This window comes from Trachemys scripta, chromosome 4 (genome assembly GCF_013100865.1).
Source record: "Trachemys scripta elegans isolate TJP31775 chromosome 4, CAS_Tse_1.0, whole genome shotgun sequence".
Lineage (NCBI taxonomy): Eukaryota > Metazoa > Chordata > Testudines > Emydidae > Trachemys > Trachemys scripta.
The window spans coordinates 97,647,820-97,674,724 of NC_048301.1; the positions used below are offsets into that span (position 1 = coordinate 97,647,820).

Sequence of the window (26,905 nt, forward strand, 5' to 3'; positions counted from 1 at the left end):
TTTCCCAGTGTTTACTGAATATATAAAATAAAGAAATTTAGTGTATTTTAATTTAATTTTGTATCCGTGTATAAGCCAACCACTAAGTGGGACAAGAAACTTCCCCATGGACACATTATTTCATAATTGTTGATAGGGGGTTTCTTTTTCAAACTTCCTCTGACGGCATCTAATACTGGACCAATGTCAACCTAAACAGGGCTCTAACTTTGAACAGGTATAGTAATTTCTATTTAAAAACAACTTTGCTTTCATTCATCTGGATTGGACCAATATCCATGAAATATGATTTCTGACCAGGACAGAAAGAATTGTAAGAAAATGGAACAGGAGTACTTGTGGCACCTTAGAGACTAACAAATTTATTAGAGCATAAGCTTTTGTGGGTTACAGCCCACTTCTAAATGCTTTCTAAAACAGACATTTGAAATTTACCCTAAGATAAGCTATTCAGGGCTAGAGCATGTCAAATCTACACAGGGTTTCACAAATCTTTAAAGATACCTTGACTTTTGCTTTAAACTTGAATTAAGTGTAGCTTGTAAGGGGAATGTGAGGCACTGTATCTGTGAATGTCTGCTTGAAAAAAGTATAGTTAGCAGGATAAGGCAAACTTTAATAAGGAGTGATGTAACTAGAACAAGAGTCCAAGATGTTCTAAAGCTACAGCTATGCGTTTGGAATTACGCAGTGAGATAAGTGGTGAAGATGTAGTTTAGATATATTAATCCAAATGGAAAGTTTCAACATTAGAAAAACCACTCCGGTTTTAAGTTCCCCAACACGCTTAAAAAAATCTAACAGAATGAGTGAACGTTCCCACAAGAAAAGGGGTCAGTTCTGAATTGTACAATGAGAATATCACTAAAAGTAAAAGACGAACATAAATTGTTAGGTAATCTAGCACATCACTTTGCCAATGCAAAATTGTTCCTTTGGACTCTATACTAATGTACCTGTTGGAGAAGAGAAAAAGCAAATCCTAGTTCCACCCTGAAAAGTGATGTCCTTCCTACCAGTTTTGAGATACATATGAAATCATCTGAAATAAGACTGCATTATTTCACAAATACATTTCTCGAGTCAATGGAAAATTTCTGTAAATATTCAAGCTCTAAACAACCATGAAAACTAGCTTCTCATTGGCTTTCCCTCAATTCCACCCCCCCCCCACACACACATAAAATTTCCCTTCCCGCAACCCAAATTCTGTCATGCTCACCTTCCCAAAAACTAAGTTTTTTTTAAATACTTGGGAAGCATAAGTAGATAAATTATTGCCCCACAAGTGGAAGTTTAGAAATACAGTACTTTATTTTTTTTTTTTTTAACATGTTAAATTAGGGACTCTTTCAAAGTTCAGGAATGGACAGGAAAGTAAATGCTGTAATAATGTCTTGCATCTCCTTGCCACAAAAGCAAAATCAAGTTTCGAGATTCCCACCTCAACAGTAGAACACATTTTGAGGCCTGCAATGAATACACATTTTCAGAAGTTTTATTTTAATTATGTCCTTTGCCAGTCAACTTTTTAGGAATCAGCAAGTGATAAAAGGGGCTATCATACCACATCTCTATATAGGATATCCAGGCTCAAGACTAACCATAGGCTCTTCTACACCAGATGCAATATCCATTCTTTCCTACTCCTTCATTCCACAAACTTCTTACACATATCCCCTTAAAGTGTTCAGATAGGGAAACATTCCATCACAGCCTTGGACTAGTCTTTCACATTAGAACTGGTTTTTGTGCACATGGAAAGAATTTGTGTGAGAAAGGCAATCCAAAACGAAGGCATAAGTGAAACGTCCATTATCCCTTCTCAGAACAGTTCTAGTAGTTGTGTGATAAGCCAAAAAGTAGTAACTATTACTGATCAAGCTCAAGGAAAACCCAACTTCTGGATACCTGTTACTCTGTTGACTCAAAAAATAAAACACACCACACAAGCCATTTTCTGAAGACTGCATTTTGAATATCATAATATATATATATATATATATGTGCATTTCAGTTTCATTTTTTACAGATATAAACTCAGTTCATTTTAACCTGCATTTAAGTTTTGGAGGCTTACATTTAAATTAAGGTAGCTTGTTTAATATCAGTTGTAACAGCAGGTGAGATAAAAAAACAGCCAAAAGAAAGAATGTTAATTTAGATTTTCAGAGAAGAAAAAGGGGGCAATAAACCAGCCCATTCACAGCATCTTACTGCTGGCTTCTAGATAGAGTGGTTTTGACAGTGGTCCCAGAGGGAACTTTATTTTGCCTTTCTAGCTAAAATACGAGGTACTATAACAGCTGGAGGTGCTGGAGATGAAGGGGGAAATTATGGCTTCAAAAGTGAAAGCTTGGTGAAACCTCAAACATCCCATCTGGATCAGGCAAACAAGAGCATATATTAATGCTGGGAGTGCAAAAACAGGGAAGGAAATGTAGTGGTTAAAGCCACTACCAGTTGCTGGAAAAAAACAGGATGAATTATTTTGCAAAATTAGGAATAAACTGCAATCATAGATCAAGCCCAAGTTAGCCGAATTAATTTTTTAATAGATTGCATATATAGATGTTTCATCCACATACTTCAATAAACTCTTTAAGAGCAGAATTTCATGTCCAATTTACATGCTTCAGAGAAGATAATGTTTCTCAGTGCTTACATTAAGATTTTGTCTCCAAATTTCCACTTGTACATTGAGAGCTTTAAGAAAAACAAAGGACACAGAGGGTGTTGCCTTTTTTTTTTTTTTTTTTTTTTTTTTTTAGCAGCAATGAAATATCACTAACCCCTTTTTACATAACCGAATTCAAGTCACAACCAGAGGTGACTGCACCACAAAGTCACCAGGTACAAAACTGCTAGTTAATTTTAAATTAAAACTTGAAATTATTTTCCCCATTACATCCTTTTTTTTTTTTTATAAACAGCAAACATTTTGCTATTTTTGTACATAGGCTAGCAGGCTTGTTTCAATATGAAAGTGCTAATTCATTTACAGATTTACCAGTTATGTAGTGCTACAATAAGTGTCCAATATTCTACATATGAACAATCTTGATAAATGGAAATGATGAAGATTAAGTAAGGCTATCCGATTACCTTATCTTATTTACATTAAAAGAATAAACACCCAATAGAGAGGAGGGACAGGGAAGGAAATTGGGCAAATACTCATACTGCCACAAGTGTAAAAATTAAATCAGCCTTCTAGCTTGTACTGTAAATGAGACATTTTAAATAGTCCTGCAGCCCATGCCTATTTTTTCCTCAGAAAAAGAAAAGCTGCCTTCATGACATCCCCTCTTGATTTCAGATTTCCACAGTTGTGTCATTTGAAGCTTTAAAGTCAGGTTCTTCCTATCTTCAAAAAACCTCTGGTTTGCTTTCCAGTATTAGGTTGCATGATCAGGTCCCACTTCCTGGGTTTTTTTTGTCCAATCTATATATCAATTCGTTTAGAGTGAGTTGTAGATAACATGAACCAGTTCTGGAACCACTATTGGGAGGAACACAAGCTCTTCACTACAATCACACAGTAGCAGGAAAAATGATAATTCAATTCATTCCTGAGGCTGGGCCTCCAAAATTGAACGAACTTGGCACAACTGGAGCATTGAATTTGTATCCTCCATGCTTTTCAATCATTTTGGACTCTGAAAGACAAAAATATTTTAGTAAAATGTAAGATATCAAAAAAATGTAAGTATCACAATCTGTCTGAGTGGGTAGCGTTTGTGAGTGCCTCAAACTTTGGGGGCTTGAGACACCCAAAAATTTACCTGCTGAGCAACCCTCTTTAAAAATCAGATTCCTTTAAGGTGTCTACATTGGGCACCCAAAAATTGCTTCTCACTTTTGAAAATCTTGACAATAGATTTCACTATGATTTAAAAAAAATATACTGAAAAATTAATACTAAAAATTCAAAAATTACATTTTATAAATGAAGAGCTTCCTGTGTGAGGTGTTCTTTAAATAGGAGTCAAACACAGCTGAAAGTCTGGCCACTGGACTGCTACTGAACTTCCAGTGCTTTCTGTTTAACAAGAGATACTCTAGTCACTCAGTCAAGTCACGAAAGAAAAAAAAAATAAAAAGCACTTGTACTAAATAAGCACCATTTGAACGTCAATGAAAAATTAAATGTTCCTGCCAAAATTCAACAGTAGGAGGAGAAATATAAACGGAACAACGAGGAGGGGAAACGTGCACATGTGCACACAAAATAAACTGTCTCCTTCCAGTTAAGGCTGCTACACTGCATAGGTTGGTGCAAAATAAAATTAAAAAAAAAAAAAAAAGCACTTAAATTATTCAACATCCCCTCTACATTCCACTTATCCAGTTCTAATTCTCAGTCTCAGCTACTTTTCTTCCTATCACACAGAGTCCATGTCTCTATCCTCATCTTGAAGGGACCAATGTTGCATCTGAACTCTGACCACGTTGACTGGTCATATAGTTTCCATGTGTTTTTAAAAAGTTATATAGGTTTGGTGTGTCTTTTCACAAGTTACAATGCACATAAAAATCAAGGCCTGGTATAGATCAAAGGCACAACAGAGTAGTTGTCTGATTATTTCCTCTCTGAGACACTCTCTCCCAATCAGAGACATTTGAATGGTGCCTCTATTCCTGCAAATATCAAGGGCAGTTCAGACTTGTTTGTGCTGCTTCTGCACTCAGACCAGACAAATGCTTCTTCCAGAGCAGCAAGGAAACACTGAGAACCAGAACTTTGCACATGCCATGAGCCTTGGGCACTGCTCCAGTGCTGCAAAGGGGCTGAAAAGCTGTTCAGTTAGAGAAATTCCTGCATGGCGTAGAGTCAGCAACAGTGGACTACATTCTAACCGTCTCCAACGTAGGGCATGTCAGAAGTCTGCTCAGTGGCAGAGGGCCCAGCTGGAGGATCTTGTGCTATGGGCAATCCCTGGCTAACATAAGCATGTAAACACATTACCAGCTGATGTAAATTACATGAGCCTCAAAGTTGCTTTAATTTGCGCTAAGAATCAACAGCTGAAAATTTAAAACTGATGCTTTTCATAACATGCATAGTTAGCATGTGGAGCCCATTCCCCCAAGGTATCATTAAGGCCAAGAGTTTAGCAGGAATCAAAGCAGGTCTGGACATTTATATGGTCAGACATCCAGAGTTCCAATAGTAGATATTTAAAAACCCAAGTGTTTGAAAACGTGTTTCAGAGCATAAACTAACTTCTGATAATAATTAGGAAGAAACTTTCCCTATGGGTAGTTATTCTATAGCTGCTTATTGTATTCTTGCACCTTTCCGCTCAAGCAACTGGTACTGGCTGCCGACAGGTAGGATTCTGGACTAGCCATACCACTGATCTTATTCAGTATGTTACTATTCAACCCTATTTAATTATATACATGGATTCAGAAGGTATATCTGAAGAACTTCTGAAGGCAAGGCAGAATGGAGGAGGACAGTCCAAGAAAAGAACCGATTTTCCAATCTGGATCTTGACCTATCCCCAAACAGACATACTAGAGAGGAAATAGTAAGAAACAGAAGGAAAATATTCTCCCTTTTCTAATCTTAAAACCTTTAATCTATTGTTATGCTTGTGTTGAAGAATGATGGTTAATACTGTAGTATTTTATAAACCTGTTTGTGAATGATCACGTGGCCGCTTTAGAGATATCATCTGGTAGCTGATGCCCTTTCTGCCCAGGCTGCCACGTGCTGGAGTCCATTGAGTATGGTCCTTGATCCACCTAGCTATAGATGGTCTCGATTCTTTCAGGCCCAGGCATTTAGGAAGAAAGAGCTTTCCAGACTGTCAGCTCTACTAAGTTATTTGCACCACTGCTCACATTTACAATTTGCCAGACTGTTTATGTCATGTGTTGAGATTTGTATTAGCTAAAGGAAGACTGCTTGCCTGTGAGGCACTAGAAATGCGGGGAGCAGAGTGGAAAAAGGTAAACCTTGGTTACAAGACGGTGGAGTACAAAATAGAGTCCTCATGGATGATACAGTAAGTTGCATGTTCTTCAAGAGCAGAGATTTTGGAGATTCTTCTTCCCAACACGATTGCAGCTAGGAAATATGTCAAGGACAGTCAGGAGGATGCTAGATTTCTTGCCAAGTGACTTGATTATCCACTTTGGAATGAATCTGCAATGGGACATCCTTTCCCATAAGTGGACTGGAGGCTTGGCGTTTTGGACTTCCCCTAAAGAGTCCTTGATCATGGAGCTGAAATTCCACTTCGCTGAGTCCTAAGAGATGAAGAGGACTGACCCATACTTGCAGAGGTGACTCTAAAAGAGTCTCTGCTTTATGGGGGAGGAGTAGCATCCACAGATGCAAACAAGCCATACAGACCAAGGCCTGTCACCCAGCAGAGTGAGATTTCACTAGCAGAGAGCAACTGTGGCAGAGCTTTGCTCCTCCAGCTCCTGAGAGGTCTCCTTGTATTTTGAGTACCCCGTGGTCTTCAGCTTGTCCTGTCTGTCCGCCTGCTCCATTGTGATGGGGGAGGAGACAACAAACAAAACAAAAAGGAGCAAAGCCATGGAAGTTCTGCTTATTGCTGCCTACTCTCCCAATCAGCTTTAGAAATAAGACTACAATGGTGGGAACAGAGACATTGCTCTATTTGCATCACTGGAGGCACAGAAACAAGCAGAAGTACAGAAGGGTCAAGAGCCTTGTGGGCAAGTCTGAACCACCTCCAATATATGTTTTGAGAGAGATCACTATTCAGTAAATAATTTTAAGCAGAAATATTGACAGTGTTACATTAGCAAAAGCTAAAACATTAAGCTGTAAGTTAATGCTGAATTATTCAAAACACACTTAATTATCCTCTCCCCTTTGGGCTTCCCAGTGCAACCCACACACTCCGTTTATGTCTTGTTAACATGTAAGCTTTTTTAGGTAGGGTCTGTCTGTATTGCATGTCTTGTGAAGCGCTGAGCATATCAATATTTAAATAGTAAAAAATAATAAATGCTATAAAGTATGAATGGGAAGGTACCGTGGGCTGCCCGCCTTTGATCTGCTAGAGTTGCTATGTCCTGTAACTGTTTTCTTTGTTCTTCATTAAGACCATGTGTCAAAGCTTGGTACCAAACGGGGTTACGATTCTGAATTGCTACAAAGAAAAAAGGACAATTCATCTTATTAGAATATTCCATCATCCAAAACTTGTTCTCACTGCCACCTTAAATCAGAAAGCAGCCTGTATTTTGACTTGGCATCCCCCTAAGAAGAGACAATACTAAGAATACAAAAAATCTTAAAATTGGTATTTCGGAAACAGATACAAGTGTTCTAAAAAGGAATGCAAATGGTTCAAAAAATGCTAATCTCTTTAAATACTTTCAACCTTCCCTTCTCCCACCCCAGAAGCCACACTGACTTTTCTCTCTATGGAGGGAACTAAATTAATAATTTATCACCAAATGACAATCCATTATGTACTTAATTTTCCAAAAACAAATTAAAATTGAATTAAAATATGTAATTGTCAGCTAGCAGAAGAAATACAGTTCTTACTCTGAAAAATTGCTTTAAATATCTGATATTCATCAACAGGGTTGTCTTCATCATCAATAATTGTTGAATAGCCCTCCAGAGCAGTCTCTTCAGCATCATCTTCTTCCCAGTCCTCATCGTCTCCATCTTCTCCTGCCTGTTTTGCCAGAATCTCTAGGTATTCTTGTCCATCTTCATCAATATCATCTTCATCACTCCCCAATTCCTCTGTAAGGCGAATGTCACAGAAGAGGACTCTTTTACATATAAAGCAATGAGATTTTTAATCTTCAGAATCAAACTGTTATCTTCAGGTAGGATTTTGGTTATACTGATCAGTGATGGAATCAATAAAAATGTGGTTTCACACAAAAGGGCCCACTCCTCTCCACCTCTACCAGTGTCTCACTTTCCTTCGTGGTCCCTTTCCTTATCTTCTGAGCGGTAGAAAAGGAACATGTTGCTGCCACAAGAAACTAGCTATTAATAAAAACACTTGTGGCAAATTTTGCATTGGACTTCAGAAATTTAAGCAAGACATGGTCCCTAACCCCAAGGAATTTAGCATCTAAAAAGTTCAGGCAGGAGCATGGGGAGAGGTGGGAAGAGGTGGAGATTATAGCTGTGGACACAGGCAAAAGTTGTGCAGAAGTCTGAACTTCATGCAGAAAGAAAGGAGAGATCTGAAGAGGAGGAAGCCTGATCAGAGAGATTGGAAAGGACGATTATTGTTGGATAGACTGGAGACAGCTGATGAGGTGGAGGCTATATTATGCTAGAACAGGCAGGAAGAAGGTGCTGTTTCAGATACAGATTCAAAGCACCAGAACACGGGGCACTTTGTAGCACAGCTGGAGTGTGGAGAAACAAGAGGTCCACCTGCAGCTCTCTTTCTGTGCCCTTCACTCGTGGTTCAAATAGATGCAAGGGGGAAAGGTCTGTCCCAGCAATAACCCCCTGGGAAGCAGGGGGTGTCTATAAAAAGAGCTGGCCCAAGACAACCCTGGAGAGAAGCAGCCCAGGAATCTCAGCCGTAAAGAAAAGTTTACTTCTGCTCCAGTCAGGAAAATTGCCAAACGGATCCGTAAAAGGGTTACAAAGAGGCTCCAAAGCCCCAGCACTAGCTTTATCTCTGGAGGTAGAGGACTCTGGAGAATTACAGGTAGGGGCTGGCTGTCTCCATGTGCTAGAGTCTGTCGGACATGGAGGGGACATGAGACATTGAAATTTAACAGTACTGTTTCAGTTTCCTTACCAGTTTCCTCATCTTCTTCAGCGTCATCATCATCATCACTGTCATTTTCATGCTCTGCATGGCAAGCGTATGCTCTTTTCAATCCATTAAATAAAAGGATAAAAGCTGGCAGGATCTGTCCTGAAACTTGATTTAAAACCTGTGGTATTTGCTCCAGATCAATAAGAGCACACAAGCCCAGCACACACATCTTTCTATCATGAAGTCTAAAATACAAAACAACAACATTTTATATCTACTTACTTCCAATTTCTAAAAATAGAAAATAGGTGGTAGACTACACATGGCAGTCTTCAAACTGAGAGCAGCTTACCCCAAGAAACAGTCTACATCATTAAGCCACTGTGTAATGAAGTGATTAGTGACGGGCTCCACGTTATTGGGGAAACGAAGGTTTTCCAAAGTATTTAATAACAGATGAGGGTTGTAATACAAAGCAGCTATGGCAACCTGGAGGCACATCGTTCGCAGTTCACTTGTTTTCACCTCTCTGGTCAATCTCTCTAATGCAGCTTCCACAAATAAAGGTATGCACTGGAAGAAATAGAACCGTTATAAAAACTCAGTATTTTAATGGATCAAAAACCCTCTTTCCCCCGGAAGCAAGAGTTAATTATATACACATCTAATTATTCCATGTTATATCATTTTAACAACTGTATTTCATAGGTACGGTTGCAGAATGACATAACACTGAATAAACAGTCTGGTGCACAAAATATACCTGAGGTTATACACACAGATGGAATTAAAAAAAAAGTAATGCAAGGATATCAACACTTCAGTGTTAAATTGGTGGTAGAAGTCAAGCCAACATAAATGCAATACAGCATTAGCCGTGAGTAAACCTATATGTAGTATTTTGGTTTATAATATTACCCATGATAGCCATACTAAATATATTTAAGTGTATGTTTAATTCCCCAATAATTCTGTAATCTTGTTTTTTAAAAAACTAGCTGGTGTAAATAGAATATGAACATCAGTAACTCCAGGAAACAGATTTAGTCACTTTCCATGTTAAAAACAACACACCTTTGACTTTTTACTGTAGTAATGTCAGTTATTAATACTGGAGAACAGTGTTACAGGATGTAACTCAAGATATCTAGCAAAAGGGGGAGAATAGTTTCCCTGCTTACCTAAGCAGAGGGTTAGCAGTATTATTTCAACACAGATTAAGTTTACCTTTAGACAAATTAAGAACAGAATCTTCAGGAAAAAACTCTCTACAAATATTACATTGGTCTTGTACCTTTACTTCCTAGCACCTATATGTTTGTCAAGTATATATAAGGGAGGAATGATTTCTCTCACTGATTCCAGTAAGAAACAATCTCAAGAAATTCTTGCCTCCCTACAGATGGCGCTTTTTTGCCAGTACAAGTGGGGATGCTATGGGCATCACCCACTTTCTTCATTCTGGGCTGCCATGTGGCCCACCATTAAATCTTTCCCTCGTGTATGCACTATAGTGTATTACAGAATTTAATCCAACAGCTAAAAGAGGTAGTCTGCTCTTAAACTGTACTCCCTTGTGCAAGGAAGTGTTTTAGATTGTCAGATGCACTCTATCTCTGGAGGCAAAGTATGAAATATGCATTTCTTTAGCTCTACCAGTGCTGTCTAATAATACTCCCAGCACTGCAGTATGATAGCTCAGCAGATACTGTTAGTTTCACTAAAACATGATGGATTTTGTAACATGAGTTTAAGATAGCAAGCAGATGTTACTAACCTGATCAATGCCACGCCCTTTGCACTGTAAAATGATAACTTCCAATAGCTTTGCTGCATGACATTCTGCATCTTCTCCTGCAACTCCGGTAAGGACCTGAAAAACAGTCGACTACTGTTGGTTTTCTGCTTATGGATAAAAGATGTTTTTGATATTCTGTTTTTCTCTGAGAAGTTAATCTACAACTAAGATCTCTATTAAAATACTAGTGTCATAAAAACTAGAGTGCCATTTCCAGCATTCATCATGAAGAAGAGAAATAAAAGGGAATAAACTACAACAAAGGTTCAGGATCATAACTGGAGATATGTATGTCGAGCAAAAAAATAGTTGCAGCTAACAACTATCTACTTGTTCCGCAAAAATGTTGAACAAGTTTATAGGAGTACTTGTATAAGAAGGGCTCATAGCCATTTTGAAAACATTTATTTGCACAAAAGATTCACTGAATAGTTATCTGAACAATTCACAAACAATTTTATAAAGTTTGTTTATAGCATTTTTATTGTCCAACAAGGGACCAGAAAATACTATACAAATCTAGAACTAACCACATGGCACTAATAGAAAACAACAAGTAGTAAAAACTGACAATGACCAGGTCACAAATAATTAAAATGAAGTTTGTTTGCAAAAACTACTCAATTACAAAATAAACAGATGAAAAATCAACTTGTCTGCAGCTAATTCACAAACACAGAAAGGGCTCTAACTCTTCACATAAGTTATCTGCAACAAAATTCAAACACTTCCAGTCATAGAATCAACCAAAGGAAATAAAGTGAACACTTCAATCTAAAGAGCAAGCTTGGTGCAGAGTACAGACAACAAAACGTACATATACAAGACACCAGTTTGGAAAAGAAAATTAACTGCATTTGAGAAGGTTTTCATTCCCCTAGGCTAACTACAGCTAAGGTTCCAAAGAACGCTCTATACCCCTACATACTGATAGGATTAAAATGCCAACCAGCCGGCATCTAGCTATATTGACAAAACTGAAGTGAGAATGCAAAGGATGGAAAATGTTGAGAGGCAGTGTAGTCCAGTGGAAAAGATGGTGAACCAGGAGTCAGAGAACTGGGTTCTATCCCCAGCTCTACCACAAATCTGCCGTGTGGCCCAGGGCAAGTACTTTCATCTCTCTGTGCCTGTTTCCCTTCCCACGTTATTTATCCTGTCTATTTAGATTTAATGTTTGGGGCACTATCTCCTACTACAATGTTTGCATATTAAAGCTCCAATTTCAGATGTGACTCTAGGCACTGCTGTAATACAAATAATACAATAAAAAGAAGCTTGACTCCAGCCACTGCCTGTGCATATTTCTAATATTCTTATGTCATGCACAACTTATTTTTTGGGGGGGAAGGAGAGGGAGGTCTTACTTTAACTAAACTCCTCATAGTGACTTGGTAATTCCCTTTTTTCAGCTGCTGTTCCTTGCAGAGTCACGGAAAATACCAAACATCATATATCAGAAGGGTACAATTTAAAAGTCTCCAGTTTGAAAGTCTATTGTTGTAAAAAAAAGTACATTTGTACAAAATATTTTTTTTCTATTTTGTACACAGGCCAGTAAGTTTTAGACAGAAGGCGTCTACCTACCTTTTTGCACATACTGTAGATCATTTCAAGATATTTTGTGTCAGACAGAAGTGTGTCTGTATCGACAGTTACATAATTATGCAAGAGAGGCATCATATCTATTAAACAAGAATAATCAATTAGTCGTTCTGTTATTTTTTACAACACTAGCTGCTAATATATAGCTTTCAGGCTTATTGTAAGATAGTTAAACATGGTGTTGGCTACTGTAGTAGGAGGTCACTTGACAAACCTTACGCAAAACTATTTTGGTCAAAATAACGTATAGCAAATATAACTCTGTTCTGAACATTGGTTAAATTGCAATCAAGATTGCATTTATGCCCCACAACAAATACATCAAACCCACTAATCTTAGGACATATTTTTTATTAGGATTTCTTACCTGTAAAGTAATCAAAGCCATCCTGCTGAAAAACTTCAAAAACAAGAGGCAAAAGCTGCCACATCTGTGCAGAGACTTGCTGACATGTCAGACTGTGAGCCAAGGAAAAGATCTCTTCATAGAATTCTAAAATGGAAGTAGCACTTTATTAAATTTAATGCTAATGACAGACAAATAATTAACACAAACAAGGAGACACATACCTAAAACATGCTGCTGTAAAACTGTTCCAATAACTTGCAAACAGATCCCTTCCAACTGTTGGGTAATCTGAAATAGAAAGTTTAAATGAGTTTCAAGCACATGTAAAAACTGGTTTTAAATAAGTTTTAAAAAAAATTCTGTGAAGTACCTTTACTAGAGTTTCACCTTCTAACAAACAATACAAAATTACATCTCTCTTGAATACGACATGTATTATAACTGCACCGTTATAGCTAACGATCTGTTAGGCTCTCTTTAACGCAATCTTTTTCTTGGAACACCATTCTTCTTTGAATCTTGGAGGAATCTCATTTAGGGATGTCTTTGCTTATACCTACTGTTACTCTTATTTTAATTTAGTTTTTGAGTAACATTTTTAGTCCCCATGAAAACATAATAAATTAAATACATATAGCACAACAGTAAACTAGTTAAGAAACCAGAACATCCCTTGGTTTGTTATATGGCAGCATCATGTTATGAGCTTTGAATCCTAAGCCTTCTGTGTCATCTACACTGCAATTAGACACCTATGGCTGACCTATGGCAGCTGACTTAGCTCAGGCTAAGGGGCTTTTTAATTGCAGTGTAGACGTTCAGGTTCAGGCTGCAGCCTGAGTTCTGGGACCCTCCCACGATCCAGACTCCAGTCCAAGCATGAACATCTACAGCACCATTAAACAGCCTCTTACCCTGAACCCAAGTCAGCTGGCATGGGCCAGCTGTGGGTTTTTTAATTGCAGTATAAGTATACCTTTAGTATATTTTCTTAACTAAGACCTCTGGAACTTTAAGAACACATTTATTACCAAGCCATTTAGGCACCATGGAACTAAAACATTTATCAGAAATCAGTAGCTGTAGTAGCATAACACTCGGTAATGTAAAATACTCCAGCAAAGATTGATGAAGCTACAACACAGACTAAGGCTGTCTACACTACAGAGTCTATGCTGGCATAGCCCCCGAGTGTAGCTGCAGGGTAAGTCTATGCTAGAAACACCAGGGTGGAACAGATGCAGTTGCACTGCTGTTGTACTTCAGGGTATGCCTACACTTAAAATAGTACAGCGGTATAGCAGCACAACTGTAGCGCTTCAGTGCACACTACTGATGCAGACAGGAGGGCTTCTCCCCTTGGTGTAGGTAATCCACCTCCTCAAGAGGCAGTATAACTAGGTCAGCCCTGTCTATAATGGGGATTAGGTCGGCAGAGCCGTGTCTTTCAGGGGTGAGCATTTTTCATACCCGACGGACAGATATGCCGGTATAAGTTTTAAGTGCCAACCATGCCAAAGTCAATAAAGAAAAACCCCTACACTGAGTTTGGCCTTATGCAGATTTCCCAATACTTTGCTGTATGGCAGACCGCAAACTGATACAATATTGAGTCCATTCGCTGCTGGTGTAAGTTTATTACTGATGCATCTATTTTCCTCCAAGGGTAGACTCATCAAACAATTTTCAGTACAGCTGACAAGACTGTTATATTTGCTACAGACAAACTGAGCAAATGACATCACTCAATTTTAGTGGTTACTGCCTCCATCTGCTGGTACACAAGAATTATGTCCAAGTATCTGGACTGCTACAGAAATCTGTAAGATGTCCAAGATCTTAAATGTTTATGCTCCTAGGTTTTACATGCAACAGTTACGATTTTATATCTGTGTGTGCAGGTGTAAATATGCTTAACAAGTTTTTAACTAAAAGGATTTTAAAACATTGGCAGAAAGCATATTATTGGATTTTTATTCAGTGCACAATAACTATTTTCCAGCATCTTAAAGGCATTTAATTGCTTTGAAAGAGTTTTTCCTTACCTCTTTGTGATCTTCAACTACACTGAGGAGTGTATCAATGGTATTCAAAATTCCCATTGCTGTCACTGCCTTGTCATCACTGCCTTCTTCATCTGGTCCAGTTTGAATGACCTGGTTAAATGTCATTGCCTGCACAGTAACAGTAAAATCCCAGATAAGTGTGTCACTCAGATAGTTAATTAAAGAGGTATGTTTGGGGATAGACTATTGTACAAGTTTGAGACTCTGTACACTGAACTTTTGAGATACTGTGTGTTAAAAAAAAATCAGTATAGGTGAATGCCAATTATTTGAAATATCCCTGAAGCTCAGAATTTTGTTTTTCCAAACTTCCCATTTTCCAAAATCTCAAATTTCTTAATTCTGAAATTGTCTAAAGTCATTTGAATAATCAGGGTTTATCTGAATATGAATGAAGTAGATTTGCAATTATATATAAAGGAGTATCATTTACAATGCAGACCTCAGGGATTAACTCAACAGTTTACAAAAACAGAAACTGACTGATTCTAAAACAATAGAATTAGTAGTTTTGTACCATAAAGTGGATTGTTGTACATGTATTACTAATTTAGAGGAAACAGAAAAGTGAAGATTATTATAAACCATTAAACCTAAACACTAAGGGCCTGATTTTGAGATCAGCACCAACCTGGCTTCTGTACTTATGAAACTGCAGGTACAACTTGTGCTATGTGGATGTCCCAAGAACACAACAGGTATTTTCAGATGCAACTAATTTAGCCTAAAACATCTAACTATTGGCACCCACAATCTGCTACCAAGAAACTACTTCTAAATTTTTGTTTTAATAACTTTAGTAATGAGGTCAGTAAGACTTTTTACTCTAATCTGATTCTGAAGTGTGCTGTGAAGGGTTATCATGGCTAAAATCAGGATTACTATTTCTCTATTGAAGACATTTGCTTATTGTGCTAAGAACACAGCAGCTTCTGAACACAAGGCATACAAAACATCTGCATTAATGTGTTTAAATGGCCTGGTCTAAAATCAGCTGGCAAATGACAAACCATCTTGAATATAAGGAACAAAATCCCTCATGTTTAACAAACTTCCCAAGTGCAAAGTGACCAAACAGGCTTACCAAATGTTGGGTCATTTCTACTGCAATGGGAGTAACCTCTTCACTATATTCACAGATCATTTTCTGAATCACATTGGTAAGATCATCATTTTCAGTCTCTCTTATAATATGAAGCAGAGCTTGCATTACAGGTCTAATGAATGGTGTAATATATTCCTTAGCTGCAAAGAAAGTGGAAATAAAACACCAGTTATGTTGATTCTTATGTTCTTGTTATAAAAATTATTGTATCAGTCTAAGAAAACCAGAAATTCACACTTTGATACTACTGAAATATTTGACACGTAATAGCCTAAATATATTTTTCACACAAAGCCAACAGAGAGACAAAGTGTATTAACAAAGAACTATGATAACACGAAACTTCATATTAAATTAAATGTATACAGCAAAAAACTGTTAACAGCACATAACTATTACAAGACTTCGAACAGTAACTGGGAATTCAGCAATAGAGCAATTATATATTACAGGTTATGTTTCTTTCTAAGCTTGCTGAGCCACAACAGAAGTTTCTTTGTCCAAAAATTACTTATGTCAAGCACTCCACTTGTTTTAACCACAGCTGGCAAATTAGCATCAATGGACAATAAAACAAATCTCCCAGAAGGTAATTCCGATACTAGTACATTAGTGCTTAGCCATGAAAATAGTGCATTCTATCTTTTCTGCTTAAATTATGTCGTCTTTAGAAATGTTAGAGATATTTTCTCCAACTTTAACAAAAAAGAGTGTACCTTTCTCTTGATTACTGATCAAAACCTGAAGTGCTATGGCAGCTTCCACTTTCACAGGCATTTCCCTATCATCAATCAGACATCGTCTTGTGAGTTCTAGGGCTGTCTGGAGGTTCTGGTCACTCTTAAATTTAACTTCACAGAAATAATGAAGGACCCAGCAAGCCTGCGAAAAAATGCATCTAACAACTTCAGAAAGTGGTCATTTTAACGACACTTGTGGATTGTCAGTTCTCCAAGAAAACAACAAATAATTAATTAATACTACAGATGTTGTTTATTAACTAAAATACTAAGAACTTTTAAAAATAAAGATGTTTGAGAGTTTGGAGGCTGGCCAGTGGTAGGTCTGTCTTTTGGACATCACTAGACCAGTACTATGATCTCAAGTTCATCTTTGGCCACAGGTTTTGTGTGAGCAGTATGGTCTAAATGCAAAACACAAATGGACCATACCACCAGACACAGAGGAAAAACTATGCACACAGTACTGCTGCCATTTTAAAATAGTATGTTGCTACATCTTAAGAAACTAATACTTTTATGATTAAAACTTAAATGTACTTTATTATAGAAGGGATGCAAATAGTTTGTCAATTTAGAGCATGATACAAATCAGTAAAAAAGCTATTCAATTGTAGATCAACAAGTGAACAAAGTAAACCTTATACATCCTTACCCGTGCTCTCATATAGCCCAGCTCACTGCTGAAGAGAGGGAACACGTGGTTCTGCAACATGTACTCCATCTGATCTTTGTAGATCTTCTTCTGCGAGAATATTAAGGCAATTACATCAATTGGTATTTTTAAATAAAAGCCAGAAGTGGGAGAAAAAAATTGAGTTATTGTTAATCTTATTTTATACATATAAATGTAAATAAAGTAAGAGACAGTGTGATGTCTTAACATACCACAAAAGAAAACGAAGACTTTTTACCCTTCTTAGTAAACCATGTCACAAAGTGACAGATAGCCTATCTATTCACTATCACAACCAACAAACTAGGAGGATCCTATATGTTCAAGGCCGATTAAGACCAATGATTCATGGTGCAAATTTTTTTTTAATTATCTCTTATCTTTGGATAACTAAGGCTTCTTTATTATTTTGTAGTTTCTATCTCTATTTTAGACCAAACTACTTATGCCAAGGAAGAAAGGGCAACCACCTCAAAATGTGGTTGTAACTGATCCATCTTAAGAGAAATCAGCTTCTTCCAAGTCATCCTCTGCTAGCAAAAGCAACCAAGGTTGCTAAGCCTGCTACACAACTAGTTTTCTACAAGAAAATGAAATACCTAAATCAGCAGGCTCTCTCTGATCAAACAAATTTTCTGATACGAACAACCAGGAATTTGATTATCAAGTGGAACTGAAGAACCTATGTAGCAATTCACTGTTTATCAGAAGGCAGCATAGCAGTTCCAAGAAACTAAAATAAGTCATATGAAATAATTTATAATGAACGTTGTCAGAAAGTCAACATTCAGTTATCCACATTCCTTTTTGTCAACACACCAGAACTGTATGTGCATGTTTCTGAAGTCTAGCTTCTTGCAAGAGATGGAAGAGCAAGATTTGTATAATGAAGTCTGCAACTGTTCAAGAGCCAAATAATTAAGCTCCACCATAGAAGAGTTGTACCATGATATCTAAACCAAAACTTTCAAATTCAGGGAGCTAATCTCGGTTATTCTAAATACTGGGTTGGGTATGGAGGGGATGGGTAGAAAAGGAGAACGAAACAGAACCAGAAGACCCACCAGAAATCAGTACACTTACTTTTAGGAGAATTTCAGCCAAAGAACCAATCATATGTAGAGCACCATCTTTCTTACGAGGATCAGCATTTGGCTCTGTGAGAATCTGATAACAAAAGCCCATGGTCTTTTGCAGGACCTAGTTTGATAAGGGCTTTGTGTTAGTAAAAATACTTCAGCCAGTACCATCTTCTAAAGTACCATTGTCAGTTCTCTAAAATGCTCACATTGTTAAAATATATTTCATTTTTTCTTCAAAAGACTGGGTTTAGGCAGTGCTTCATGCCATCGCTAAAACACCATGCTGATTTATAACTCCTGGTGCATTAGCAAATATGGCTATCCAGCCTCAAGGAGTAAACTCATACCAGCAGATGAGTACCAAGAAAAAAAAAAAAAAAAAAACACACACGACACACTTCTAGAAAACAATGGAATTATTGTGAACATTATGGTTCCTATGTATTAAGCAGGAAGATTTACAACCACCTTAATAATAGATTCTTATCTTTTGTTTCAAATATCTCAGCAAGTTGCACAGAAAATATCAAATAAGACTATTTGGTTTGTTTAATCCAAAGCTAATCCTTAAATAGCTTACCTCTTTTCTTTTACTGCATGCTGTAAACAACAATGTCTGAGCAGCAGTTGTAGGAGAAATGAAGTCTTCAAACACATCTATTAAATAAATTTAATAGGCTATAAATTTTTGTCCTTTAATACAGTTTACAATGTTAAAATAAATTGGATCTAATGTAAAATAAGAGCAACAGTATTCAGACATATGTCACCCAGCTGTGCCTCGATATTACAAGCATTTCAAGGCAGCTCTCATATAAGAAAATTAAACTATGAAATGACAAGACGAGACATGTCTTGAGTTTTCTGGCACAGAAACATTCCACCCATAAATTTGTTAGTCTCTAAGGTGCCACAAGTACTCCTGTTCTTCTTTTTGCCCATTCCACCCTTTGTCAGCATTATGTCAAATTTCTGTGATTATAAGATCCCGGGGGCCAAGACCTTCTTTTATATCTGCACAAGGTCTATCACACTAATTAAACTGGGAGAGTTGAAAACAAACTACATCTTTAATTCTCTTCTTGTTCAACCTTCTTCAGAGGCTTTTAGAACCCGTGTCAATAGTCATATGGTTTGCATTTTGGGGGTTTAGCCCCTTCAAGCAAAGAATATCCCATCGGGATCCTAAGCAGCCTAAAGTCCTAAGTGTACCAAAAAGCCTTCAGGAAGGTGCAATTCCTTCACTTTCATACCCCGCTTCAACAGGCTACAAAGATTTTTAGAACACTTCAAAAGACACAATGAAGAGCCAGTGGAAATGAACATAAAAATGAACAGAACACCCAAAACTTCCATGGCTATTTTAGTCTCTATATGGATAGATCTATTTTGAATTTATGCCTTGTGTTGAATTACTTGACCTTGTAATAAGAAATTTTGGCACACAGTAAAGATCAGCATCTGAAAAGTAGCTACTGTACGTAAGCCATACCTGATTTAACGATTAAATTTAACTGCATTTTTAAACAAAAAACAACAATTTTAAAACTTAGCTCTTTTACAGCTATGAAAAAGTTATTGCACTGCCATATAAACATCTTGTGTTCACACACACACACACACACACACACACACACACACACACACACACACACACACACCCCTTGTTCACCTACACTGAGAACCAAGATAGCTGAATTTAAGGTATCTGTAGCCATGTTGACAAGCACTGATCTATTACCTCACTTAAGAAAAATGCACTGCACTTAAAATAATAAATCTAGTTATCTCTATTTTCACAATCTTTTAAAAATACTGGCTTCGTCTGGTATTAAATTTTTTTAATGTGTATGTAAATATTAAAATTCTCACCAAATTTCATACGTATGTATTCATATGGGTCTTCTTGCCACAACTCCTCATCAGCATCTGTATAGCACATCAATGGAAATATAACATCTTGGATAATTCCCTGCAATGAAAGAGTTACAAAAAAGGGATTTAACCTATTAAATCAATCATCGTTTGCTTCCTTCTATTTAAAAGGATTTACATTTTTCTCTTACATCAATTTTAGATATCGGATGGAAACCTTTTAAAATTACACTGTCATAATAAAGAAAAGCCAACTGCTTCAAATTAAAGGACAGCCTGCACTGCAATGCAAGCCATTGTGTTTGCTTTGGGCAATGGAGTATTGAGCTAGGAAAGGTGGCATAAATTTTGTTGCTGACATTAACTCTGAATTTGTACAGTGTTACATTATATGTACAATTCTTGATCCATTAAGAAATACAATAGTTTAAACGAGGCTCACTGTGCTAAAGGGCTGATGATGAAACCGCATGATTGTTTTGGGATCCTATTTATACTGTAAGGGCTTATTTAGTTTCCATTTGGATATCTCAGTTCACACCATTGTATTAAGTCATTATGATACTAATAAAAATGCATTCTATGTTTTACATTTTAAAAGAGTGTCCAAATCCACGATAAGGAGCATCAACCAATCTGGGTTTTAGCCTTTAGTGGGGCTGCAATCCTGCAAAGAGACATGCTTGAAATCAATGGGACTACTCACAAGCCTCAAGTAGAAGTCTTTGCAGGACTGGGACCTAAATATTGCTAATGTTTTTGTTTCATTCAGAGAAAATGAATATTTCAACTATGCTAATGTAACAAGATGTGCTTCCCCAGAGCAGACCTGAACTCTCAATAAACAATTTATAATACAAACTCATACATCTTAAATTCTAGTAGGGATAGAGAGTTTATAAACAAACTGACTTATACATAGTAATTTGGTCATTTAGAGACTATTCCCAGAAAATGTTTTACTTGAATATGGGGTTTCAGATTCTTCCAAGTCACAGCATGTGACACTCCTTGATTGATGTAGTTCAGTGTTTGCTGAAGAACTCTAGGAGCCATGTACTGCTTTTCCTTGTACTGATACAGCACCTTCAGCAACACCTGTGAAAAATCAAGTCTCATTAATAGCTTATAGAAATCTGAGCATCTTGCCAGCAACCAAGAAGCCATTCAATTTGCAGAACCGCCCGCACAAAGCCCCTCATAGTCTTGCAAATGTAAACAGATTTTTACTACATTAAAATGGTGTTGACTAGTCTAAGTTAACATGTGACGGGTTCCTCTGGTCTGTGCCATGTCCAATTCTCCAACACAAGTTTAGTTAATTTGCTCAGGTAATTTTTAGTGTTCATGAGAGATGGTGGACTAACAGCCCTGGAGATTGAAGTCCTCTATTTAACCAAACAGGTATGACTCATGCAGCAGTAGTGCAAGTTCTCTACACTCCACCATCAGCAAATGCCTCCTGGTAAAGGAGAGAAGATGGGCCTCAGAATTGTTTGGGTAATAGTGACTCACACTAACTCTACCTACCACCACAGCACAGGATGATGGGTCCTTTCTCCCCTCAGATAAGGAAGTTAATAAGCACCACTGACATTTCATCTTGCAATTCTTTTTGCAGACCCAGCAGCTGCACTGCTTGGCCTGCCAAACTGCTTGGCCTCCCTGGCTGGTGCCCTCCAGGTGTTTTCTGCTTTGTGTTTGAATTTAGTATGGCATTATGGAGGCGTCTAAGGCTAAGTCTATACTACCCGCCTGAATCGGCGGGCAGAAATCGACCTCTCGGGGATCGATTTATCGCGTCCCGTTGGGACGCGACAATCGATCCCCGAATCGGCGCTCTTACTCCACCAGCGGAGGTGGTAGTAAGCGCCGCCGACAGAAAGCCGCAGAAGTCGATTTTGCCGCCGTCCTCACAACGGGGTAAGTCGGCTGCGATACGTCGAATTCAGCTACGCTATTCACGTAGCTGAATTTGCGTATCTTAAATCGACTCCCCCCTGTAGTGTAGATGTACCCTCAGTCACCCCATAGACTATACAGGTATAATAAAACCCTTAATTTAAACACAACATGCAACAGAGAGGATAAAGGAGGGCTGGCTCCATTTTCCTTCTCCTGTGCCTCCTATCTCTACTCTTCTAAAGGGATGGGGCTCCTCCAGATAAGTCTAGCAATTTAAATTGTCAAGTCGGGGGCTGACTGCAAGCCAGAACTTGGATCCACTGCATTAATGATTGGTATTTAATCTCTAAGTGATTGGAAGAGTCTGGGGACCAACATCCTGCAAAATTTCCCTGCAGCTCAGCCAAGCCTGTAATACCACAATTGTTCTAAAAGAAGCAACTGGTGGGACTAAAGGGAGAGGTCAAGTTCAGTCTCTATGCTTATTTGATCTTTTGTCTCTTTGCTAAGGCTGAAAATGGTGAAAACTGATTAAAAGAAAATATCCACTGGGAAAATGTCATTCACGTCTACCAATCCTCCGAGACTTTACCAGCAGTGAAATATTGATGAAGTTGAGATCCAATTATTTTGAGAAATAATTCAGTTTTAAAAAAATCTATATATGAGATTACAAAGTTGCCTTAGACTGTCACAGGAGTGTAACTAGGGATTTAGCCACATATTCACCATGGACCTCACTGCTTTATAAATTGTTTCATGATTTTTGCCTATGTATTAGCCTTCACTGAAATTGACTGGGCTCTGATCCATTAGGGTGTTTGAAAGCCCATTCATTATCTTAGCAAACCTTGGAGATGCAGGATTTTACCCATCACACTATAGATGGCTTATATATTGCCTTAAGACAGTAGAGTGGCTTTGCACAAAGACTTTAAATGCTCTAGGTTTATAATGGCACACACAGGATGTCAGAAAAGCAATCCTTATTTGTATCAAAATTGCTCTTTACCCTTTAGTAAGCTAAATGAAGAGAAATAGGATATGAAATTGAGTCTTGAGACTCACAGAAGATGAAGTTTGTTTTATAGATGAAACTTTGGTCTGTCCACAACATCATTTTCTTGAAAGTGTTGAAATTTAATTGTTACAACTTAAGAAATGTTCGTTGAAAAAGTTATAGTCATTAAGATGATTACATTGATGGTTACAAAAATATTCCATGCAAAAAACCTAACATTTCTGCATCAAGACTGAGAAATGAAGTATTTAAGAATCAGATTCTCTAAGCTCTGTTATTAAAATATGGTCTTTCTACTAAATAATCTAATAATCTAATAATCAACTAAGACTAAACAATGTAAATAAATTGTTGAGATATAAGCCATGTCAGGAGTGCATATCCTGTAATGTTATTTCCTGCATGTAAGGTTGTATCAGAAATTCCAGTTTGTATTCCATATTGTATTGACATCTACTCATTGTCAAAGAGACCGTACTATAGAAAGCAAAGCATAAGAGACCAGTGTTAAAACTGAACTTCCAACCTTCTGCATTTCCTGACTTCAGAGAGCTTAGTGTACACAGCTTTTTCAAAAATTTAAGTTAATCAAAAAACTTATCAAGTACTAAACATATAAAGTTCCCCACTTTAAATACTTAAACTACTGAATCACAATTTCTTTGCACTAGATTTTAACTTGGTTTGTTTTGTAGATATTTAAATCTAGGGAATATAAGAAGTCAATTCAGCCATTTAAGTTATGAGTACACAGTATATGGAGAAAAGGTTTTTTAAATAAATCACATAATTCAAAACACACATGCAGAACTCAGAAGCAGCTGAATATATTTTACTCAAACTCTCCACAAAACTTCACCTTTGGTCCAAGATCAAGTGTGCACATTTTTTGTTCAAACTAAATTTAAATTACCAGCAACCGAAATAGGGGTATAAAATCAAAATTGGAATTCCATCATATTTATACTGTGTGCTATGCATGGGCACATACATGTGTAAAGAGATTTGGCTGCAGTGATTAGAAGATAAGATGATTTCTTGTTACACCAGTTTAAGTTCTGTGTTGGATAAGTGTGTCTCTGAGGATTCCTTGAAGCTGGTACATCTGGATAAGAAATCAGCTCTCCCTGGCTGCTCTTATCAAATGAGCAATAGCTAACACCTGGACTCCAAGAGTGTTTTTTTGTTTTATTTTGTTTTTTTTAAGTTGAGGGAAAGGCCAACCAGTACAATTCTTGGATATGATTTAGTTTCACATCTTTATAGTACTTCCTTTGTTATTCCCTCAATGTTTGAATTTGAACAATACAATAAACAGTGAAGGATTTTCTAGCAGCCAGAATACGGTGCGAATACTCTTGATCACTTCTTTCCTCACCCTCCTAACAGTAAGACTAGGCCTATTTTGACTCACCCCTAATTAATCAGCGGAGCAGTCTGTTTTTGTGAAGTCCAAGATTCACAGGTGTCTCAGACAGTGAAGATAATTCCAAGTAATTGATTTTGTCCCTCCAAATCTTCTACATTATTTTTGTTAGAAGTGGGAATGGGCATTATGTGTATATGTGGGTTTTTTGGCCAGGTTTAAGAAAGTTCATCCAGAGCTACTTCTGAAAAAGATTATTAGTCTTCTTTTTCTTGGATGTCAACATCTATAACCAAGTTCCTGAATTTCCTAGTTACAGGAGCTCCACTTCCCCACTCTATTTCAGCATAACATCATCAGTTGGTTCTGGTGTTCATTTGTTCTTTGATACCAAGTGATGGTGGGATAAAAGTTTTGTTCTGCTCTGCCCATTTGAATACAGACTCTTCCACCTCGACAGCTCAAATGACACCTATGCCACTATTAAAAACCTGTTTGCTTTTGACATTACATATCATACTTTCCAAAGCTAAATTGGTCTCAGCATCAGCCAGCTGATAAAACTCATTAGACCACTTGTCCTGTGCTATCTGGGTTCTGGAGTGTACTCTAAAGTGATCTGTTTCAATTCTTCTCAGTTCAGCATTTTCTGAAAGAAGCTAAATTTTGTTGCTCACCATCCTAGTGGTACAATGACCTCTTACCACTTGCTGTACCTTCACTGTGTTGTTTAAGCTGTTTAGAAGAAGAAAGAGTGCAGAAACTTCATTTCCGTATGAAACTAGTACAACCAACAGCTTTACCAAGCAATCAAAGTGACATGAGGTGTCCAAAAATTCAGTGGTTGATAACCTTCAGATTACTATTCAAATAAAATCCTGGGTCTATGATCACATCCAGATAATGGATCCTTGGTGCTGGAACTATACAATTCTTCCCATTTATCATTTGTTTTGGGAGATGCCTTCTTTCTTCTGGAAAACCCATCAGGAGATAGTGAAGGGAGGAGCAGACATGTACTTCACTCCTTTCAAGCAGTAATTAGGACCCTTCTGAAAACTCATGGAGATGTGACCAAGGGAGCCTCATATTGGCAATCAGTGATGTTTTGTAACCCAAACAGAAATATAGGAGACAGCTCTGGAGGGAAGGAGGAGGAACAGGCCTACAGTCACCAAGAACACCTTCAGTGAGTTTGTGCCAAATCTGCACTTGAACAATTTGTAAACCCACGGTGTAATCCCAATTTGTAATCCCATCGTACTTCCCATTTCTCTTTGATAAAATCAGAGAGTGCACGACAGAGTGTCAGTGAACTCTTGAGCCTGTCCTCAAGCATCAGAAACTGCTTTTTATTTTCTTGTGTTTCAGAGGGTCTCTTGATTTTGCAATTAAATAAATGTCTTAAGAATTTTTTCCAACGTGTAGTTGAAGGATCAATTCCCTTGCGCACATGCCTTAGGCTGATCTTCACTGCTGTGCAAAAAGTCAGAGTTTTGAATAACGTGGGCTCCGTGCCACGTATTGGGTTTGATGTCTGCAAACGATCTGTTGGAATAGTATATTCTCGATTTTCCTATTTTTATGTATATATACGCACACACATGCACCATCTTCCAAAATTTGTGTCCTTCCTGAGAATCTGATCAAAATAACTCCCTGTTTCTATGTAACTTCATGTTGTTGAGAGAGAAGTTTCTATGGGTTCAAAAATCCTGCCCCTCAAGAATTTTCCTTTAAAGACCTGAACCACAGCTGTCTCCTGGATAACACAACAACAGACAGAGAACAAAACTGTCTAAGAGGCAAGTCTAAGAAGTATACCTAAAAAATCTTCTCTATCAAGCAGTATCAATTTGTAACTTTTGAAGATATTTTTCCATGCAATCATTTGCCCAGACTAAAATTATTGGGGGGGAAGAGGGGGGAACCATCCAGGCTTCATAACTCCTCTTTAGGGTGGACAATCTTGGTACTTGGCTCCTTAGGTCCTATTCACCTTCAGATAGCACATTAGCACCTCTACAAGGAGTTACTGCCAAATCCACTTCAGGGAGAGAATTAAAGCTTGCCTTTCTAAACTGCACTGAATATTGAGAGACAAGGTGGGTGAGGTAATATCTTTTATAGGACCAACCTTTGTTGATGTGGGACACATTTTGAGCCATGCAGAGCTCTTTTTCAGTTCTGAGAAAGGTACTTGCTGCATCACAGCAAAATGCAAGGTGCCACAGCCTGTTTAGCATAAATAGTTAACACATACGGTATGGGACCATTGAAGGTGTGAACTGTTAACATCTCTGCAGAGGGTGTTAATGGGTTACAGATGGTTGTAATAAGCCATAAATCCAGTGCCCCTGCTCAGTCCTGGGAGCCCAGGCTCTAGGACCCTGTCAATTGGGAGGGTCCCAGAGCCTGGGCTGCAGCCTGAGCCTGAATATCTTCACTGCAATTAAACATCCCTTTAACCTAAGCCCAAGTCACTGTCACAGGCCTAACTGCGGTATAGACATACCCATAGTGTACTTCAACAGATTACATAAGCAACAAGCAATATTTCTTAAGAAGTGAACACTTGA

General features: G+C 37.7%; 1 protein-coding gene and 1 non-coding gene across 4 annotated transcripts in view; both read right to left on the reverse strand.

Moving 5' to 3' along the window:
• Nucleotides 1-2,741: 2,741 nt before the first annotated feature.
• Nucleotides 2,742-26,905, reverse strand: part of IPO7 (importin 7) — a 46,533-nt gene continuing 22,369 nt past the window's right edge. For 2 of the 3 annotated variants that reach the window (XM_034770044.1, XM_034770045.1), the window contains exons 9-25: nt 20,998-21,132; nt 20,032-20,131; nt 18,740-18,816; nt 18,161-18,277; nt 17,057-17,146; nt 16,378-16,543; nt 15,641-15,801; nt 14,536-14,664; nt 12,712-12,778; nt 12,509-12,634; nt 12,124-12,221; nt 10,516-10,611; nt 9,091-9,311; nt 8,778-8,983; nt 7,544-7,750; nt 7,023-7,139; nt 2,742-3,659 (exon numbers count right to left, since the gene is read on the reverse strand). In XM_034770044.1, coding sequence (XP_034625935.1) covers nt 3,562-3,659; nt 7,023-7,139; nt 7,544-7,750; nt 8,778-8,983; nt 9,091-9,311; nt 10,516-10,611; nt 12,124-12,221; nt 12,509-12,634; nt 12,712-12,778; nt 14,536-14,664; nt 15,641-15,801; nt 16,378-16,543; nt 17,057-17,146; nt 18,161-18,277; nt 18,740-18,816; nt 20,032-20,131; nt 20,998-21,132 — 2,211 coding nt within the window. In that variant the 3' untranslated portion in view covers nt 2,742-3,561. Of the gene's footprint in view, nt 3,660-7,022; nt 7,140-7,543; nt 7,780-8,777; nt 8,984-9,090; nt 9,312-10,515; nt 10,612-12,123; nt 12,222-12,508; nt 12,635-12,711; nt 12,779-14,535; nt 14,665-15,640; nt 15,802-16,377; nt 16,544-17,056; nt 17,147-18,160; nt 18,278-18,739; nt 18,817-20,031; nt 20,132-20,997; nt 21,133-26,905 lie in introns of those variants that run through there. The other variant, XM_034770046.1, reaches the window with a different exon arrangement.
• Nucleotides 16,690-16,871, reverse strand: LOC117877506. Its single transcript, XR_004645731.1, has one exon. It is a non-coding gene; the product is annotated as a small nucleolar RNA SNORA23 (small nucleolar RNA).